General features: G+C 49.5%; 2 protein-coding genes across 29 annotated transcripts in view; one reads left to right on the top strand and one right to left on the bottom strand.

Annotated features, from left to right (window-relative positions):
• The window catches only part of ARHGEF11 (Rho guanine nucleotide exchange factor 11), an 86,914-nt gene that overhangs the window by 6,774 nt on the left and 59,736 nt on the right, over positions 1-20,404 (top strand). The window lies entirely within an intron of this gene.
• LOC112918974 (thymosin beta-10) lies at positions 7,003-7,175 on the bottom strand. Its single transcript, XM_025997369.2, has one exon. The coding sequence runs from the start codon at positions 7,136-7,138 to the stop codon at positions 7,004-7,006; it is 135 nt and encodes a 44-aa protein (XP_025853154.1). The 5' UTR covers positions 7,139-7,175; the 3' UTR covers position 7,003.

Raw genomic sequence — 20,404 nt, 5'->3', positions numbered from 1 at the left:
GGTTCCGATGAGGGAAGGGCTTTGCTCTCGAGGGGGCCGTTTCTATCCATGTTGGCTGAATCTGCTTCAGGCCTTCACAGGGGCACTCACTGCCTTTAAAACTCCACTTGATTGGTTTGTTATTTTAAAAACTTAATTCCAGGGTTCATGTTGTGGTCTGCAAACCCTCTTCTCCCCAGGGACAGTGTACGCTTCCTCTTCGCAGTCACCGAGTGGCTTGTGGAAAGACCCATACCTGGACGGCTCCAGCCTCCAGGGTCACTCCTGCACCCCATCGGGGAGGCAGCAGTAAAGAAGCTGCAGGTTCTATCTCAGAAGAAAAAGGGAATCATGACTTTATTCACAGTCACGTTGGATCCCCAGGGGAAGAGCCTTTGAAGCGCCAGCTACAACCTCTCGGGTCTGGTTCTCCTGAGAACACCATGCCTATGTCCTTTCCAGAGCCAGGACGCTCCCCACTGCCCCAGGAGTCTTGCTCTGGCCTTCTGGAATCAGAATCTGGAACAGAGCTGGGCACTGAAATGAGGGAGGAACGTGGAAGGGCCGCAAACTCATGACCCCTCGTGAACCCACAGCAGGACCTGGGGCGTGCTTTCCTGCTGGAGAAACACCTGGAGTCGTGGCAGGAAAGTCACATGTGTCCCAGCTCTGAAAGGGTCACCTTGCCGGTTTATCTTGGCTCTAGATGGGGCTCCTCTGGAGCTAGTTACTGCAGATGGAGGGTCTCTCCCATGTTGGGTGGCCCCTCATGGAAGGCGGTGCCACACTGTCCGTGGCTAGGGCTCCTTTAGGGTCTCAGACTTGCCTCTGCTACAGTTTAATCCTGACTTCAGCATAGGCCCTAAAGTCCTGCGTGTACCTCTGTCATCTTTACTGACTTCTTCAGGATTTCCCTTCTCATTCTAAAGAAGAGTAAATGAAGATATGAATGCACCAGAAAGGAGCTTTGAAAAGTCAGAGTAAGTGATTTCAGAGTGGTGATTTCTAGCACTTTCTCCACTAGTATTTGAAGCTACTATAAAATGGTCTGATGAGACCTGTAGTCACCGGTCATGGCCTCGCCTCCGTTCACATAGGAGACCCGACGGCTCCAGCAGTCCTCTAGGTGATACCCCGTGATCCGGGCAAGTTGCCGTCAGTTTGTTGGGCGGCAGATATTTATCGCAGAGCCGCACGCCTAGCCCAGTTTTCGGCATTCTGGCAGATAATCTGCAAGAATGTGGAGCTTACGTTCTTGTTGGGAAAGGTTATTAGTGAAACAGCAGGAAACCGTGAAGGGATAGTACGTAATTGCTGAATCCCGATGTTACCCAAAGGTACATTTAGAGAAGAGCAGAAAGTTGGCGCATAGGAGCGCAGCCAGGCGGGGGTGGCTTGAAATCAAGAAGAGAAGAGAGGTATCGTCAGACAAGGGAACAGCACAGGCGAAGGTCACAGGTGGGACCAAGCATAGTGGTAAGATTGTTGGTCTTTGTGGAGGAAAGAGTGATTAGGCTGTGGAGGGGTAGGATGGGTGGGTAAAGGTGCTGGGAGCCAGGGAGGTTTCTGTGTTATGGACTAGTAAAAACAGCCTTTACAGAGAGAATGGTGACCTCCACAACATGTAGATGGATAGAGCCTGGGGCCAGGAGGGCCCCAGGGAAGTTTTGCGGCAGTCTTGGCAAGAGATAATGTTGAACAGACAAGAGGGGCAGGATCTGAAAGACATTTTGGGAGGAAAATCAACAAGGTCTGTTAAGGCTGAATCAAATTTGATTCCCCAGGTCTTGAGACTGATTGGCTGGGAGGCGGGTAGGGAGGTGTCTAGAGAGAATAGGATGGCCGGTGAGCCCACCATCTCCTGGTGGTGCCACGCAGTCCTCTGACAATGGCACAGCCAGTGAGACATCCTGCTAACATGACCCATCGGTGGGCCCCCTCCACCATAGCCGTGACTCTAAGGGGAGCTGGGAGAGGGGCTGCATCTGGCAGATCCTTAAGGAAGACGGTCCTGATCTAGGAGGTGGGCATGCGTTTGATGGATCTCGATGAACCAATCCCACCCCAGCCCCACATAGCCCACCAAACCCCAGGGCGAGAGGCGTGCTTTGCAGATGCAGTGCTAGGACCTGAGTCCCAGAGTCCAGGATCTTGAGTGAGAAGGTCTGAGAGGCACCCTTGCTCGGCTGCTAACTAGCCATGTGGCCTCTGGTGTCTGACGTGATGGGTGTTGTGCAGGCGGTTGCTTGGGCAAGGACTCAGGGGGCTCTGGCCTGTGCTCACCCTAAACTAGGGACCAGCAGACACAGCTCTGGGGACGCCAAACACGGTACGCAGGATCTCATCCTAAAGGCATCCATTGCTAGGCACCTGTGGTGTCTTTACTTTCCAGCCCAGACCTCAGCAGCCAGGCTTCACGGCCCCTTCGTTGGATTCAGCCCCATCGAACAGTTGCCGGTCTTCTTCCTGGGCCCACACACCTCCCTCCACATCTGTACCCGGGCATTCCCTTTCTCCCCACTGGCCGCAGGGAGACCTATCCTGGCCGACACCGCCACATCAGCATGTTTCCATCATCCAGCATGCCTTCAGCACACACAGAGCAGTTGGGCTCGGTTATCTCTTCTGGGTGTGGGATAATTAATGTACAGGTTCCAGCAGAAGGCCTCGCCCGTAGTACACTGTAGTAACTAAGTGCTGGTGTTCTTTCACTCTCTCCGTGTTTTCTGCTGGTGGTCGTGTGTTCTCCAGCTGCCCGGGATTCAAAGCGATGCCCGTTGGTTCTTCTGGGTTCCTTCCTGCTGCCCCATCCGTTTCTTCATGACCAGCGCCCACCTGCTGCTGCTACTGGCCTTTACCTGTAGGTCCTTCTGGACCTTCCTGATCCCAGCCTGCCTTGCCAAGGGTTTTTAAGAAGGCAGCTCTAAATTTGCTGCCAGGAACTGAGACCAAGAATTCCCCTTGTTCTTCTTGGTACTAGGTCTTGGGCACTTGGTATTTCTTGTAGGGACAGAGCATCCTTGTTGGGCTGCTGGCGGTGGGGGCGCAGAGCAAGGGGGATTTCCCCCTCGGTGGCCCAGTTTCCGGGCTGCCTTTCCCCTCCGGGGTCTGACAGCACCAGGCCCACCCTGCTATTGTCCCGCTTGCCCCAGGCTGGCCCCATTCATTTCCCAGAGTAGACTGCCCTGCAGAGAAAGGCCACTGTTGTTCTAGGGGAGGTGGTGGAGAGAGTGGAGTGAGTAGCTTTGTGAATGGGACCTTGTCTGAGACTGGAGCCGCAGACCCTTTCTCCTCCTCCAGGCCTATGGCTGGGGACAGGAACCACTCAGGTTCCAACATCTTCACAGGAACAGGGCTGAGGTTTGGGAGTGTCTGTGCCTTCCCTCAGATAAGAAGGTTGGTCCACTTCAAGAAGCTTCAGGCCCTGGGGTTCAGCGTGAACAACCTGCATGCACTGCCCTCCAGGAGCCTGGGGCTGGGGGCGGGTGGACAGAAGGAGATGGGGGGAGGAGGTGGGGGGGGTGGCTGATGGCACCCGAACTCTCTTCTGTGGTATCAGCTGGAGCTCATGGGATGGACTCTGAGGAAGGCTTCCTGGAGGAAGGGACCTTTATATGAAGGCCTGAAACCAAGAGCTGGGATCGAGAGGGCACACACCATAGGGGGTCAACGGCTAGAAGGAGTGGGGTGGTCTCTTGAGAGACCACAGAACTGTGGGTGGGTGAGCCTGGACAGCGAGAAGGAGCCGGGGCCTTGGGACTTCCACAGAGTGGCTGTTCTGCCCGCAGCAGCCCTGGTCGCATCTCTGGGGGCTGAAGGAATGCCATGCTGTTCTGGGGCTTCGGTTGGTTCCCTTGAAATTGGACTTGGGGACCACACAGTTGGGAGTTTCCAAGGGTCCTCTGACCCTTGTCTCACCCTGTTCTCTTGCTTTCCTCTTTTCCCTCTGAATCAGTGGGTTCAATTTCTAGAAAACACCTTAGGTTCTCCAGACCCATGGCTGCAGGAGTCAGGTGTAGGTGTAGGTCAGTGGACCACAGTCAGTGCAGCATGAGGCCTGGCAGCCCCTGTGGGTTTCCTAAACCTCACTCCAGGCCTTGGGATTACCTCGTTACACAGCAGAAACCCAGAGGACATCCTAGTTCTCCCGGCAGGGCCTGACTTGGGCCTGCTGCCTCTGCTGCTTTAGCTCTGGCCTCTCGCCACTTCTGAACTGGAAGCCTGGAGAGTTGAGAAAGGACTGCACAAGGCATGGGAGCCTGCCCCCTCATCAGGTCCCACTGCACACCCCTTGTCTGGGATGTGGCGATTTTTTATGTACTCAACACGTTCATCAAATATGTATCAGATGGGAGGCAACATTCTCTAGACTGGGGGTGCACTGTGACTGGAGTCTGTTGGGGAAGGCGGCAGCAAGTTAAGGAGCTTGTTGCTTGTGATCCAAACGTAAGTGAGTACAGTAAAAGCTGGGTTCCTAGCCATCAGGATGAAAGGAAAGGTCAGAGTCGGGAGGGCGGTCAGCAGTTCAAGGAGGGAGGACGTAGTTGATGAAGACAGGGATGGAAGTTTTGGGACCCAGGAAAACGCGCACCAACGGTGCTCCTCTGTATTTGTACACAACCATGTGTCGCTTGTGGAATGGTCCTTCCTGTCCATTGTCTTATGAAGGCAGGCAGGCAGGGATTTGCACTCACACGTTGCAGATGGGGAATCAGGCCTAGAGAGGCTTTAGCAACTGTGACCTGAAAGAGATGGAACCAGGATTAGGGTGCGCCCAGCATCCCCACAGAGCAGGGCGCTGTTCTCTTTTCCTCTCCGGGAGGGCTGTTGCACCCACGCACCCCAGAAGGGAGCCAGGCCTCTTCAAAGGCGGGTCTCCCTGCCCGCTGCCCACTTGGGACCCTCGGGACCATCTGGGAAGCAGAGAACTCCACCCTCTTTCTGCCCCCTGCTTGGTTGGTGAGCAGGAGAGGGTGGCACGCGGGTGGGGGCCCCGGGGTGGCAGGAAGAACACAGAGCCCTCAGAAGTCACCCTGTGCTCTTCCACTATGCAACGTGGCACCTCTGAGCTAGTCGGTGGCTTACCTGTGTGTCCTCTGTGGTACCTGGGACCATGTCATGGGTGGATGCTCAGTGAAGGTTTATTTATCTATTGAAGATACAGTTTTTTAAATGGTTTTGTTTTTGAGTTATCACTAAACCCAACATGAGGTTTAAACTCACAACCCTGAGGTAAAGAGTCATGTGCTCTACCGACTGAGCTGGGCTCCCCGACAGTTTTTCGATTAACAGCTTTATAGAGAAGAATTCACATACCTAAAACTCACCACTTCGGAGCATACAATTCAGGGTTGTTCAGTATATTCGCTTGCTTGTTTTGGAAAACTTTCATCACCCCAAAGATGTGCCCATTGTAGTCGCCCTCCCCACCAGCCCTCCCTCAGCCCCAGGCAACCATTAATCTCTTTTCTGTTTCTGTGGATTCATTTATTCTGGACATTTCCTGTGAAGGGAACCCTCTGCTCCTTGGCCTTTTGTGCCTGACTTCCTCCCACTGGTCTGGTGTGGCAAGGTCCATCCATGTCACAGCATGTGCCAGCACCATGTTCCCTTTGTGCCTGAAGAAGATTCCGTCACGCTCTAGGCCAGCTCTGCTCACTCCTCGTCTCATGGGTGCTCAGTTTACTCCACTTGAGGCCGGTGTGAATAATGCCACTGAGGACATACCTGTGTGGGTTTTTGTGGGGACATGTTTTCTCATCCCTCGGGGCTGTACCTGGGACCTGGGGCAGGGGGATTGCTGGATCCCCTGGTAGCTCTGTGTTCAGCACGTTGAGGAACGCCCAGATGGCCTTCCACATGAAACATCTTCTCATGGGCTTATTGGCTGTTTGCACATCTTCTTTAGAGAAATGTCTGTTCAAACCCCTTGTTTTGTTTGGATTACTTCTCTTTGTTGAGAAATGCATACAGTTTTAAGCCAGATCACTTAAACTTGCTGGGCCTCGTATTCATCCTAAAGTGGGAGAGTGGGATTTGGTGTCTGAAGCCCACATCCCCATGTTCTCTGGAACAGTCACCTTGGTAATCTGGGACTCCAAGCTCTGCTTTCATCCCATGGTCTTGCCATTGCCCCTTTGGTTGTTTACCCCAGAGACTGAGTTGCTTGGGAGCCCTGTGAGCTCTGTTACTCTGGAAAAGTGTGCTCCCATTGGGGGACACTGTGCGTGTATGCATGTATTTTCCCAGAGAACACTCTGAGGGATGGTGTTTCGTAGGGTAGGAAGCACAGAGGAGCAAAAGGATGGGAAGGTAGCTGGAGAGGCAGAGAAAAAGTCTCCAGAAGTGGTGACCTGAAGATCTCCTCCTTTTGATTGAGGGGAGTCCCAGCAGGTGCACCACTGATGTTCTGTCTACATCTGACCTGCTGGTGACCTCCGCTGCCTCCAAACTGTACTCGGTCAGCAGGGCTCCTTGCCAAGACTCTGCTTCCTATCATTTCCTGTGTTGGTGAGTTTTATTAGGGTGCTGTGGCAAGAACCAGGATGGAGAGCAGGCAAAGGCTAAGAACCCACTTAATGTAATAACCCTGCAACCCCAAGCATATGCATGAGTGGAAATGCTCTGCAGAGCATTTTCCACTCGTCGTGGGTATGTGAGGAAGCCTGGGGTAGATAAGGGAGGTTGACCTGGTTTCCCTTTCGCCCTCCCCCTCCTGAGACTTGGTGGCCCTTGGACGACACACTATTCTTTTTTTTTTTTTTTTTTTTTTTTTTGCCACGATGTGTGTTTTATTTTCAGTAATCATACAAATAATTTACTATAATATCCCAGGGCAAACCGGAGAATTTGGCGGTCCGACTGGGGGAGGTCCCCTCAGAAACCCGCAAGGCCAGTGGTGTCGGCATGGAGTGTCCAGGTTCATAGTGCAGCCTGTTGCTCATGTCCATCTTGCGGGTGGCTCTTCCTCCACATCACGACTGGGGTGTCTCGAAGATGACAGGGGTGGGGAATCCTCTAGGTTCTAGGAAATCTCACTCTGCTTCTCCTGCTCAATGGTTTCTTTGGTTGGCAGGGTGTTCTTCTCCTGCGTCTCCATTTTCTTCAGCTTGGCCTTGTCGAAGCTGGCGATTTCCCCCATGTCTGGCTTGTCTGCCATTTTCTTAAAGCGATCCGAGAAGTTCCGCTGTGAGCCCGGCACCTGCTGCTCCCACTCATGTTGTTACAGCAAGAGACACTGGACACACTATTCTGACAACTCTTTCTCATGTTTGAATTGCCCCCCTTCCAATACAGCTTAGCTCCTTGCTTCCCACAAATGGGGGAACCTTCCTTCCCTGGGGACCTGTTTGTCTGTAAGGCTGCCCAGTCTGTCCTCATCATCATGCAGAGAGCTTTTTACCTGAAAGTGACAGGATTGGAAAATAAATTGTGTAGGGCAGAAAGATGGCCGGCTCAGGGGCTAGCCCACTGCCTCAGGAAGGCATGCAGGAGACAGAGTGAGGAGGGAAGAGGGGGATAACCTGGCAGCCCGAACTTGACAGGAATCTGGGGTTCTTTCCCTTCCACCAGACTTAGACCCATCTCACATTGGCTGGCATCCTCTCCATCAGCATACACTCCTGCCCTATGCTGTGCATTCGTGTGTCTTCCTGTTGCCTTGGAAGTGATGGGGACACGTGGTCCCTGACATTGCATCTCCTTAATGATGAATGACATTGAGCAGCTTGTCAGGTGCCTGCTGCTCATTTGCATATCTTCTCCAGAGAAATGTCTGTGTTAAACCAACCTTGCATTCCTGGGACAGATTCCCACCTGGTCATGGTGCAGAATCCTTTTTCCATGTTGGAGGATTGGATTTGCTCATACTCTGATGAGTTTTTGTGCTTAGAGTCTTATTTAATAGTGATAATAAGCCTCTGAGATCAGGGTCCTCATGAAGAGGTAGGCAGGGTGCCTGGGTCTGCATGGTGTCAGAAACCCACCAGGAATGCAAGACTTCAAATATAGTCTTGGGCTTCTCTTGCCTGTCTTGGTGTAGATAACCAGCAGTTGGTTTCATTTACTGGGGTTGTGGTCCCTGTTTGAAACTTCACTGTTACTGCTTAGATTGAAAATTCCCAGAGGGTGGTCTCACTAATGCTCTTGTCTCATGGCCATACAGTTAGGACTTAACTTTGGATGATAATGAAACTTATATCCTTGATGGTTATTGATTGATTGTAAATGTGTCCTTGTTTCTTTGTGGATTCAGGAGCATTACACAACAGGGACATATGTGTGATGCTTTCCTGTTTGAGTACTCCGCATTTGCTGTGCCCAAATAATAAAGCCTTAAGAAAGGCCGTAGGATAGGAAGGGTACATGTCTGTAGTGCCTGCCTGAAAGCCTCCCTTAGATGTCCCTATCATACCCGCTGGCCAGGCGCTCATCTGGTGTCGTCCTCTACCTGAACTGTATGCCCCGTCATACATGCCTCTCTCCCTCATTCCTATATAGTGACTAGTTCATCAAAGAGTATAATCACTGAGAATTTACTGACAGAATCTCAGCATCAAATCTTTTGCTTTTTCTGTCTCTTAAATGTGAGCATATGTTTCACATTGAGGTGTCTGCACTTAGAGACCTAGCAAAGCTCTGGGGCAGCTCCAGAGGGTGAGAAGGGGACACATGGGCAGACAATTACCTGAAATACTGGCAGATACCTCCAGACGCTTCGGAACTCTCATTGTCTGCACGGAACTCAGCTGCTTTATGCATGTCAGGGTGATTCATCCTTGCTTTCTCTGATCACCTTCACTCCTGCCCTAGCGTAAAATGGAAAGGAGGGGTGACTGTTCATTTTAATGTCAGGCAGAGCCCAACATCCCTGAGAATTTATCTTCTGCAAAACAAAACCATTTATTAAATTACAAAGACAAATGAAATTGCTTTTTGGATTATCTGTTTTTGCTGATTATTTGTGCTGCCTCTCCAATAATGGGGGTATTTGGGAGTATTTGGGACTTGCCTGTGTATTAATTGATTAAATAATCATGTGTATGTACAAATAGAATGCAAGAGTGTATGTATGTATGTATTGTGGTTTTCTCTGTTTTAAATCCAAAGGCCATTGCCTAATTTTGTGATCTCACAACACTGTGACTTGGATAATGAACAGAATGTGTTGGGGCAGGCTTGTATTACCAGTAAAAACCATCTGCCTGCATGTTTGTAATTGAGAAAAGCAATATTTAGTTTCTGCTGTGGGCCCAGAATACTTTTTTCCCCTTAGTCCTGTTTTTTTCATTTTAATAGCTTTATTGAGGTATATTTGATATGCAGTCAAAATGTACACACGTGGAGTATGTACCTCGATGTGTTTTGACATACATTTACATCTGTGACACTTGCTACCATCAAGATAACAAACATACTTGTCACCCCCAAGTGCCTTTAGTCTCTCTCTTCTCCCCCACCCCAGGGAACTTTCCTGGGGGATCCTTTCACTGTAGATTGGCTCACGTCTGTACTTCTGTGTCCTGCACTGTGACCTCTTTTTTTGTCTGACTTCTGTCACTCAACACAATCATTTGAGGCTGCCCAGTCTTGTACAGATCAGCTGTGTGTTCCTTTTCCTTGCCAAGCAGTAGTTCATTCTGTGGGTCATCTGTGTGTCTGTTCCCCCATTGATGGATAACTTGAGTATTACAAATAAAACTGCTCTGAATGTTCATGCATAAGACCTTATATGGACCCCAGGGGAGAACAGTGGTGTCATGGGCTAGGTGTATGTTTAACTGTTTTCCAAAGTGGTTTTACAATTTTATATTCCCACTAGCAATTGTCAGAAGTTCCAGTTGATCTGCACTCCCACCAGCATTGTGTACCGTCAGTCTCTGGCAGGCGTGTAGTGCTATCCTACTGTGGTTCTTATCAGCACATCCCTGATGGCTGATGGTGGTCAGCATTGTGTGTGTGCCTATTTGCCATGCATGTGTCCTCTTTAGGGACCTGTTCATTCAGGCATTTTGTTCATTTTTTAAAAAGATTTTATTTATTTGAGAGAGAGAACGAGCACAAGCAGGGGGAGGGGCAGAGGAAGAGGGAGAAGCAGGCTCCTCACTGAACAGGGAGCCTGACCCGGTGCTCAATCCCAGGAACCTGGGATCATGACCTGAACAGAAGCCAGATGCCCAACTCACTGAACCACCCAGGCGCCCTGTCCATTTTTCATTAGATAGAATTGCCTACTCTTGACTCAGTTATTGAAACATAGGGGCTCTTTGTCTATTCTAAATACAGTTCCTTTGTCAGATATGGTTCTGTGACTATCTTCTTTGAGTCTGTGACTAGCTTTTTCATTTTCGTAGCACTGTCTTTTAAAACTTGTTTTAGGGCAGCCCCGGTGGCTCAGCGGTTTAGCCCCGCCTTCGGTCCAGGGCGTGATCCTGGAGACTCGGGATTGAGTCCCACATCAGGCTCCTTGCATAGAGCCTGCTTCTCCCTTTGCCTGTTTCTCTGCCTCTGTGTGTATGTGTGTCTCTCATGAATAAATAAAGTCCTAAAAAAACAAAACAAAACTTGTTTTAAATTTGCATACAGTAAAATACAAGTGTATTTTGAAGCAAAAAAAATTCTCAATTTTGATGAAATGCAATATATCAGTTCTTCCTCCTATACTTTGGGCACTTTGTGTTTAACAAGTACATTGAATTGTCAAATTCAAACTCAGTGAAATTTTCTCCTGTGTTTTCACCTAGAAATTGTCTGGTTCTAGCTCTTTACATTTAGAGCTATGATTTATTTTTAGTTACTTCTTACGTGTGAGATTAGGGTTTGTATTTATGTATTTGGTACCTGGGTGTCCAGTTGAGGCACCATTTGCTGGGAAGTGTATTCTTTCCCCTGAATTGCTTTGGTACCTTTGCTGCAGACCACTTGATCATGCGTGTGTGGCCCAGACTCCACTTTATTCTGCCGATCTCCCTCAGTGACCCTGGTTTGGTTATTGTAACCATATAGTAAGTCTTACAGTTAAGAAATACAAGTTTTTCCAATGCTATTCTTTTTTTTTTTTTAATTTTTTAATTTTTATTTATTTATGATAGTCACAGAGAGAGAGAGAGGCAGAGACACAGGCGGAGGGAGAAGCAGGCTCCATGCACCGGGAGCCCGATATGGGATTCGATCCCGGGTCTCCAGGATCGCGCCCTGGGCCAAAGGCAGGCGCCAAACCGCTGCGCCACCCAGGGATCCCTCCAATGCTATTCTTTGTGTTCAGAGTTGTTTTGATTATTCTGGGTCCTATTCATTTCCATATAGGTTTTAAAATGAGTTTGTCAGTTTTACAGTTTTTACACACCCCTCAGCCTGAGATTATGGCTGAGAGTGTGTTGACCCCATGGGTCAGTGGAGGACCTGATGCCCTGACATCACCCAGTTCCCAGGGATCAGCATGGCATATTTCACTTGGAGGTCTTTAATTTTTCTCGGCACTGTTTCATAGTTTCTAGTGAACAAGTCTTCCTACATCTTCTGTCAGATGTGTCTCTAAATGTTTCATATTTTGTTTGTTTTAGAGAGCAGGGGGAGGGAGAAGCAGACTCTCCCCTGAGCACAGAACCCTATGTGGACATTGGGCTCTTTCCCATGACCCTGAGATCATGACCTGAGCCAAAACCAAGAGTCGGAGGCTTAACTGACTGAGCTGCCCGGGCACTCCCATGTTTCATATTTTTATTTTATTTATTTTATTTTATTTTATTTTATTTTATTTTATTTTATTTTATTTATTTTATTTATTTATTTTATTTTATTTTATTTTATTTTATATTTTATTTTTTTCATGTTTCATATTTTAAAAGGCAGTTTTTCCGTATCACCTTTCAGCTATTTCTGTCAATACGGGTGGACACAACAGATGGTTGGTTGTTGACCTTGGATCCTGCAACCTTGCAAAAATTCACTTTTTAGTTCTTGTAGATTTTTTATTAACTCCCCAAGATTTTAGAATCCGTTTGTTGGGTTTAAAATCAGTTTACCTCTTGGAGTCCACTCTGTGTATTTTTGAATTTTGGAGAAAGTCAGCATTTTACTGCTTCTTGTAAAGTAAACTCTACCTATAGAGTAGATGTTGAGTTCCCCCTCACTAGGAAAATTTTTTTTTTAAGATTTTATTTATTTATTCGTGAGAACACACACAGAGAGAGAGAGGCAGAGACACAGGCAGAGGGAGAAGCAGGCTCCATGCAGGGAGCCTGATGTGGGACTCGATCCCTGGTCCCCAGGATCACGCCCTGAGCTGAAGGCAGCGCTAAACCGCTGAGCCACCTGGGCTGCCCTCACTAGGAAATTTTTAAAAATAAGAAAGTAAAAAGATTATTAAGTCCTTTTCTGCACTAGGATCAGGTGTTTGTGTGTCAGACACCACGTAGTGACCAGGGGAGGAGACAGACTTGTAAACAAGGAGCAGAGTAGGCAGCGCCATGCTGAGGATCCCAGTGTGTCCTCGGGTCTGGTCGGGCGCTTAGGGGCAGGACCACTCAGAGAGGTGGGGCAGGGAGATGCCATCACAGGCCCCGCTACCCCAGATAGCACAACTGACAAAGGAATACTCAGATGGTCTACAGGAAAATATCTAAACCTCCCTGCCCTGATTGGTCATGTTTATGTCACAATTACGGAGAGTCTGAGAAGAAGGCATCTTTAGTTCTTGTCTTTCTTCCTGTTTCCTTTCTCTTTTTAAAAATCTTACGTCCTATGGCAGCAGCCTGTGCTTCTGCCCAAAACCTCCCTGACCTGAGGCCAAGGGCAGCGTACACAGGGGTACTTGATGTCGTGGTAGCCACTGTTGCCTGGTGCCGCTGTCCTCGGGGGACCCTGTGAGCAGGGGCTTGTTGGCCCATTTGTGCAAGGCTCTGTTTTGATCAAACGCACAGTAGCATGTATCCTCTTTTTTTTTTTTTTAAGATTTGTTTTTATTTATTTATGATAGACATAGAGAGGGAGAGAGAGAGAGAGAAAGAGGCAGAGACACAGGCAGAGGGACACAGGGACTCCAGGATTGTGCCCTGGGCCAAAGGCAGGCACCAAACCGCTGAGCCACCCAGGGATCCCTTAATTTGTATTCTTATAGTAACTCTTGAGATCTTTGGGGTTTTTAATTAAGATATATTTACTTATTTGAAAGAGTATGTGTGCAAAGGGGGATGGGAGAAGAGCAGGAGGAGAATATCCCAGTGGACTCCCCACTGAGCGTAGAACCTGACCAGGACAGAGCAGGGGTGAGGGCTCCATCCCAGGACCCTAAGGTCGGGACCTGAGCTGACACCCAAGAGTCACCCAGGTACCCCGTAACTCATGAGATCTTTATGCTTTTCCTACCACATGCATTTTGGGGGATATGCTTTTGCCCTGTATCCCCAGTGTATTTCCCAGGATCTGGCGCATGGGAGGTGCATATACTGGTTTAACTTCTCTGTAGCCTAGTGGTCATACTTTGGGTTCCTCTAAATAATACAGGGATGTTCCCATTGTACAGATACGGGAATGTCTACAGGCCACCAGGGAGTAAATGTAGTAGGCAGTTTTTTTGGTACAGAATTTCATATTTTATTGGATTGTTAAAATGGGATAATTTAGGAGACACTAACCTAGATCAGCACTCGTCTCAGGTGGGGAATCTTGCTTGCTTATAGAGGAAGATCTTTGAACCAGTAACACGAGGGGTAGGTCTGTTCTGTTTGGGCGCTGAACACATGGGCTTCACTGAGTTCTCCAGGCACGAAAGGCCAGTGAGTGGCAGGGTTGGGGGGGCGGCAGGGTGGTGTGCAGCAGAGCGGGCCATGGCTCCAGGCAGACCCTCGTGCTGTTGATCTAGGTTCGAACTGCTTCTTCTGCTTTGAACAGACGGGAAGCTTGCAGATACCCAAACCCCTCATTGGTGTCTGAGACCCTGTTAGCTGTGACCTCCCTCTTCCTACCACCCTGTTGCGAGAAGAGTCTCCCCCCTTCTGGAATGGAGCCCTCGCAGAGGGTGTGGACCCACAGAGCCACATGGCTGGTGCCAGAAGGGGTGTGAGTTGGTGTTCTTGACCACGAAGGCGACATCCCGTGCATCCTGGGAAGCACAGCCATCAGGCCACCATGAGTCTGGTGATGGGTCTTCCATTGGTGCCTCTTACCCCTTTGGTGGTAAGAAAACTTCACCCGCACCTGTTTAGCCAAGTGTGTTAAGGCCTCTATGACCTCACGACCCTGCACAGTAGGCCCTCTGCTTACAGAGCACCTAGAGGGTGGCAGTCGGCCTGCGGGCAGCATAAACGGGGGAGACAGTCCTGGCCTCCTGTAGGTCACAGGCCATTAATCAGATAAATATGGTTGACCCTTGAACAGCACGGGAGTCAGGGCTGCCCACCACACCGCCTCCCTGCAATGCCTGGAAGGGAGTGGCTTGGAGGGTCTGGCGCTGTCACTGAGCCCAGGGTGGCTGCAGCATGGAGTGTGGCGCCACCCTGAATGTTGCCAGGTCCTCAGAACTGTCCCGTCAAGTAGACTATATTCCAGATTCAACTACTTACTTTGGATGGATGAAGGGTAGTTATCCAGCAGCGTCCTAGAGAAGACCTTTCCCTCCACTTAGTAAAACCAGGAAAGCACTGTGTTTTTTATGGCTTTATTGAGATACAGGTCACATCCCATGAGACTCACCCATTTAAAGCATGCTGTTAGGTGTTTGGGACCATTCACAGAGTTGTGAGGACATCACCACAGTCTAACTTTAGGATTTTCTGGTGCCCTGAGAAGCAGCACCATGTTCTTTAGCAGTCATTCATCTGTTCTGCCCTCAGCCCTCCCCCAGCCCCAGAGAGCCCCTGCTGTCCTGTCTGTGCCCAGGGACATGCATCTTGTGAATGTCTCTTATATCCCAGAACCCCACCACATGGGGTCTCTCTGCCTGGCTCCTCCCTGAGCATCACATGTTCACTGTGCTTCTGTGTTCTGGCATGTATCACTGCTTCATGCCTTTGTTTTATTTGATATTATTTTAGATTATTGATATTATGTTTAGATTATGTTAGATATTATTTTAGATTTTATTTTTAAATAATCTCTATGCCCGGGGTGGGGCTCAAACTCATGATCCCGAGATCAAGAGTCCCATGCTTCCCCAACTGAGCCGGCCAGATGTCCCTATTCCTTTCTTTAAAAGATTAGATGTGGGCAGCCCCAGTGGCTTAGCAGTTTAGCGCTGCCATCAGCCCGGGGCCTGATCCTGAAGACCCAGGATCGAGTTCCACATTGGGCTCCCTGCATGGAGCCTGCTTCTTCCTCTGCCTATGTCTCTGCCTCTCTCTCTCTGTCTCTCATGAATAAATAAATAAAAAGCAAATAAAAATAAATAAATAAATGAAAGATTAGATGTGTTAATGTGTCCCTGTCTGACAGACCACCCCGGTCTGTCTGTTGGGCTGCTGATGAACTTTGGGGTTGTTTCCTCTTTGGGGCTGTTGTGATTAATGCTATTAGGAATGTCCACCACTTAATAGGTTTGTGTCTGGATGTATGTTTTCCATTCTCCTGGGTTGTACCTGGGAGGGGGACTGATGGATCGGGTCTCTGCACTCCTGTGAGCTCACTGCTCTAAAGAACCGCCAAACCACTGGCTGCCCTGGCTGCGTGACTTCACATCCTCACCAGCAGCGTATGAGGTCCTGATTTCTCCACACTCCCACCAACACTTGTTATTTACCGTCATTTTGGTTTTAGCCATCCTAGTGGAGGTGAGGTGGTATCTCGTTGTGGTTTTGATTTCCTTAAGGACTAATATTGCACATTTTTCACGTGCTTACTGGCCATTTGTATGTCTTCCTTGGAGAATGGTCTGTTGAGATCTTTTGCCCATTTAAAAAATTTTATTTTAAAAAAAAATTTACTTTTTTGTTGTTGTTTTGTAAGAGTTCTGTATATATTCTGGTTACAGGTCCCTGACCAGATACATGACTTGCAAATACTTTCTCCCATCGTGTGGGTTACCTCTTCACTTTCTTGATGTTGTCTTTTGAGTAGGAACGTTTGATGCTGTGGGTTGTATTTTTTGTTTCGGGGAAGGGTGAGATGAATCAGATAGGTGCCCCCGGCAGCAAGGTCATGCTGGGAGAAGGCAGGAGAAGTTCAGCTAATGAATATTGACCCTGGGGGTGGGGTGGGTGCTCTTATCGTGCACGGAATGGCGCAGAGCTAAGATAACAGGTCCTAGACTACTTGGTGTGTTTTGAACTTCGCAGCCAGGTACTGGCTGCACCCTCTACAGAATTTTCCACCAGCCAGCTTAGACAAGCCAATGAATTTGCGTTGTTGATAAGGAATCCTGCTGTGTTTGGGTCAGTTAATGGTTCAGACAAGTTGAGAAGCTGGGACAGATAAGGGAAGGGCATTTGTGCCTTCCCTGTCCCTCACCAGAGAGCCCCAGTTACTGGGGCCAGCCCAGTTACTGGTCACTGCACCTGTGACTTGGTGCTTTCTGTATATAGTTGGCCCTGTGGATTTGCACTTAACTTCTCTTACATTGCACACCATGCCACTAAGCCTTCAAGACCGTGAATTTCCCAAGGACAGAATCATGCCTGCACGTGTTTATGTGCACAAATATCTAAGTCACATCTGTGTACTGATAGTTATTAACTATTGATAAATACCGTGATCGTAAAGACAAAGGCTTCTGAGCCACCAGGGAGATACATTAAACGTAAATCCATTTTGTACTTTGATAAGCCTTTGGCAGAGATGAAGGAGATTACAAGAAGGTCAAGATTTTTAAATTTAATACAGACACACTTGGGTTTTAAAGACGTGTAGGAGTATGATTCCAGACTGCCCCTTGGATTTATGTAAGTTCATTCCTAGCTATCCACAGGTGACACGCCGGGCAGTCTGACTTCTTGCTTCTTATGGACTGGGTTTTACTAAGGGCCACTCATAGTGCAGCCTCGTGGCCCGGCAGTGCCTGGGGGGGCGGGGGAGCCTGCAGAGCCAGGGCTTGGGAGAGGAGCCCCCTCTGCACCTCCCAGAGGTGAAGCTGTTGGCTCCAGGCACAGGCACAGAGCAAGAAGCTGTGAGGGGTTGGGGACGTGGCGGGGACTCCCAGGGTGGTTATTTCTAGAATGGCCTGATATACAAACACATCCTTCAGCCTTGGTGTAGGAGAAAACAGCAACCTGAGTCAGGAGCCCTGGGTTCTGGTTCTCATGCTGCCACCAGGGGACCCTGAAAGTGTCACTGAAAGGCTGTCTTTCTACTCAGCTCAGGCTCTGGTAATGAATGCCGTAGACTGGGGGGCCATCTTCTCATGGTTCTGGAGGCTAGAAGTCCGAGGTCAGGATGGCAGAGTGTCTGGGTTCTGGTGAGCCCTCTCCGTGTTCTCATCGTGCCCTCCCCAGGTCCGTCTTCCATCTATGGCCCCCCAGAAAGGGCCCACTGCCCCGTGTCTCTTCTCATAGGGCCACCAGGGCCATCGTGAGGGCCCCCATGACCTTGTTCCACCCTCTTTACCTCCCAGAGGCCCAGGTTCCACCCTGGAGACTAGGGCTTTAGCACAGTCACTTGCAGGGACACACACGTTCGACCCATAACAAAGGTTCTGATCCACAGTCTCCTAGTCTGTGAAACTAGGGGCATTGAGATTCTCTCTAGCTTCTGGACGTTAGGATTCTGTGAGCAGAGTGCTTGCCCCATTTCCTGTGTTGAGTTCTGTGAAATGCTCCCCCTGCATGCTCTCAGGCAGCACAGAACTGAATAGGCGTGGAGTCCACTGGAGCTAGGTGTGCTCCTTCACTTCACTCTTTGTGCTCCTGTAAGCTCTGAGGCTGCAGCGGTGAACAACACAGACAGAAATCTTTGCCTTCCTAGAGCTTCCATTCTAGGCGAATTAAATAAGAAAATCGGGGCACCTGGGTGGTGCAGTCATTAAGTGTCCTCTTGATTTTGGCTCAGGTGATGATTTCAGAGTCATGAGTTCAAGCCCTGCAGGCTCTGTGCTCAGTGGGGAGCCTGTTTCTCCCTCTGCCTCTGCCCTTCCTTCTGCTTGCATGCTTTCTCTCTCTAATAAATAAATAAAGTCTTAAAAAAAAAAAAAAGAAATAAAACTACAGTGCACTAGGCAACAGTTGCTAAGGAGACAGAATGTCAGGAATGTGGGGCTACAGTTTTCTGGAAGGTGCCGTTTGAGTCAAGAGGCGGCAGAGTGTTTCACTCTGCGTGGGGGCTGAGAGCCTGCTAAGGGACACACCTTATCCAGACTCCTATAGCAGGCCTGCTGCCTGCTTGCTGCCTGCCCACTTCCCCTTCTCGTGATCCTCCTCCCCGCTCCCCTGTCACCCACTTCTGTGCCAGACACTATACACTAATTAATGATTTCTTAGCCTTTTTAGAAATCTCTACCCAAAGACAGTAATGAGTTGCATTTCATACCCCTGCTGCCTCCGGAGCCACGGGAGGATCTCAACCTGCTCCTGAGGTCGGGGGGTGTCTGAGAACGCCCCTGAGCCCCTTCCCCCTGCTGGCCCTCGCTCCGCTCCGTGGCCCTAGCTCACTCCTTCCTCCACCTCCTTCTGTGAAGCCCTCCACCCAGATATCTTGATTCTGGCATTCTCTTGTTTTACTCTTGAAGCATCTCTTCCTTCACCTCAAGTGTTCACCTCCCCTGTGTCCTCCCTCATGGGGACAGGGCAAACGGGGGAGAAGGGCAGGGCTCTCCCGTTCCCCATGCCAGGTCACACCCCTCTAACTGAGCTACCTGCAGGGAGTCTGGGGAGTCTGTTAGGACCTGCGGGAGCCCCAGCCTCGCTAGGCCTTGACACTGGGCTCAGGTTGCAACTGGGGCTGCCTTGCTGGATCCTGTGTCCTTTGGCTCAGGCTTGGGTACAGTCCCAACTAGTGGATTATGGGGATGGGCTCACCTGTCAGTCAAATCATTGAAGGTTCAGCATGCTTCAGCTGTTGGTGGAAACCTTCATGGTCATTGCCCTCTCTGACCTGACCCCCGCCCAAGTGTCCAGGAGGTCAGAGCCACCCGACTTCCCTGGTGTTGACAAGAACAGGAGCCTGGAGGGGCACTCCTGAGCAGCCTTCTGCCCCCAAGAGCAAACAGGATCCAAGAGGGGTCTTCTCTAAGAACTGCAAGGGGCCCCAGAGAAACTAGATTCTATTACTTGTGTCCTGTGATTCCCATGCCTTTGATATTACCCCCCCCCCCCCCCCAACCTCCCTATGTCTCCAGATCAGGACCAGCTCAGGGCTGGGAAGAATCCCTGCTGTCACCTCCTGAGTCCAGCTGTGATTCTCAGCCTCTGGGGTCATGTGGCTCCATCTTGAATATCTCATTTCTCTTGGGCTCTCTGGTCCATTGGACTTGTGCCAGTGGCATTTGTCAGCTGGTTTCCCCAACAGGTGGATCGAGCAGTGTTGTGTGCGTAGAGTCCCAGCTTTTATAGTGGATGTTGTGTGTGTGTCCATGTATCTGTCTGTGTCATGCATGAGCAAAAACACCCATTTTATTCAGCTGGCCTGTGGGGGAAGAGAGATGCAAAGACATTCCCAAAGTGGAAGATCCATCCCTTCCTCCCGAGGTGTGTATAGCTTAGCTTAGCTGAGGAACCCGAGACGTGGAGGCAGATTGATTTAAAACTACTTAGAAAAAGAGTGTCAGCATAGTGTCACTTAATCCACAAATCAGGTCTTTGTAGAGTGACTTCCAGGTAGGTGTTGTCTTTCCCATCATGCCAGAATGTCAGATATAACTCAGAATAAGTGGGTGGAATGGTTGTCACTGATCTTGTTGTAAGGAACCAGTGATACAGAGTGAATTTATGAGGGCGAGGTTGATGCGTGCCCAGTGGGAGAGGTTGCCCTGGAGAGACTTGATCAAGGAAAGCTTCTTGGGATTACTGTTTCCAGTCAGGTTTTGGTGGGTGAGATTGGGTCAGTACCAGTCTGCTTTGGGGCTTTTCTCGGCCTTTTCTGTCAGCCACTGTCCTGAGGCCTCTGGATTGGCCTCAAGAAACCACCCAGACAGCCTTCAGTCAGAACATAACTGCTCAAAAGCCCTTTAGGGTTTTGAGGTCCACGCCCTCTTTGGGAAAACCTCTCCCTCTCCTCTGCACCATCCAGCTCTTACCACACCTCCTGAGGCTCCCTGCGGGTGATATCAGGTATTCACACTCCCTGAAAATCTCGGCATAAAGGGGGTGGGAGTGGGGACAGCCCTGAGGGCACCAAGGGACAGCATTCTGTTTTTTTTTTTTTTTTTTTTAATTTTTATTTATTTATGATAGTCACACAGAGAGAGAGACAGAGAGAGGCAGAGACATAGGCAGAGGGAGAAGCAGGCTCCATGCACCGGGAGCCCGACGTGGGATTTGATCCCGGGTCTCCAAGATCGCGCCCT

The sequence above is a fragment of the Vulpes vulpes genome, chromosome 13 (assembly GCF_048418805.1).
Source record: "Vulpes vulpes isolate BD-2025 chromosome 13, VulVul3, whole genome shotgun sequence".
Lineage (NCBI taxonomy): Eukaryota > Metazoa > Chordata > Mammalia > Carnivora > Canidae > Vulpes > Vulpes vulpes.
This window is presented reverse-complemented; position numbering and strand designations above follow the sequence as displayed.